This window comes from Penaeus chinensis, chromosome 4 (assembly GCF_019202785.1).
Source record: "Penaeus chinensis breed Huanghai No. 1 chromosome 4, ASM1920278v2, whole genome shotgun sequence".
Taxonomy (NCBI): Eukaryota; Metazoa; Arthropoda; class Malacostraca; order Decapoda; family Penaeidae; genus Penaeus; species Penaeus chinensis.
In genome coordinates, this window is record NC_061822.1 from 17,595,015 (window position 1) to 17,595,983 (window position 969).

Here is a 969-nt window from a genome sequence, read left to right on the forward strand (position 1 = left end):
ACTCCCTGACGCCTCGAAACGATAACATCACGCTGGTGGGTCCTCATGGCACTCCTCTTTATCGGTTGTATAACGCTTCGATATCACTTATCCGATCGTCAGGTGAAGGGTGAACTCGACAACAACAACAACAACACACACACACACACACACACAACAAAAAAATGTCCCGCAACATACAATCGTGATAGGTTTTCAGCTACTAAATATGGATTTAGTTCAGTTTTAAATACAGTATATATTAAAAATAGATATATAATACACACCCACTGCTCACTGTAGGTTCGTAGCAGATTATGACACTGTTAGTCAGATTATTAACGCGTATAATATCATAAAAACTGAAATATAGAACGATAAGGTCGAATCACACAGGTTGGACTTGAGGGAAAGGTGAAGTATAAAGAATTTTGTTGAGATAAAAATAACACGCTATATAATCAGTTTGTAATAAGAGGAAGATCATTGGGAGAAGGATGGGGTGGAGGAGGAGGAGGAGGAGGTGGAGAAAGAAAAGGAGGAGGAGGAGAGGAAGTGGAAAAGGAAGAAGAAGAAGAAGAAGAGGAGGAGGTAGAGAAGGAGGAAGAGGAGGAAGAAAAGGAAGAGGTGGAGATGGAGGAAGAGAAGAAGGAGGAGGAGGTGGAGAAGGAGAAAGAGGAGGAGGAGGAGGAGGAGGAGAAGAGAGATGAGGAGAGAAGAAGGAGGAGGAGGTGGAGAAGGAGAAAGAGGAGGAGGAGGAGGAGGTGGAGAAGGAGAAAGAGGAGGATGAGGAGGAAGAGAAGGAAGAAGTGGAGATGGAGGAACAGGAGGAGGAGGGTGAGGTAGAGAAAGAGAAAGAGGGAGAGGAGAAGGAGGGGGAGGTAGAGAAGGAGAAAGAGGAGGATTAGGAGGAGGAGGTGGATAAAGAGGAAGATGAAGAGGAAGAGGAGGAGGAGAAGTTAGAGAAGGAGGAAGAGGATGAGGAGAAGT

At 45.0% G+C, this 969-nt stretch overlaps 1 protein-coding gene across 1 annotated transcript in view; it reads right to left on the minus strand.

Annotated features, from left to right (window-relative positions):
• LOC125025216 (glutenin, high molecular weight subunit DX5-like) overlaps nucleotides 1-47 on the minus strand; it is a 927-nt gene extending 880 nt beyond the window's left edge. The window contains exon 1 of the mRNA XM_047613191.1: nucleotides 1-47. This exon is cut by the window's left edge and continues 880 nt beyond it. Coding sequence (XP_047469147.1) covers nucleotides 1-47 — 47 coding nt within the window.
• Nucleotides 48-969: the final 922 nt, after the last annotated feature.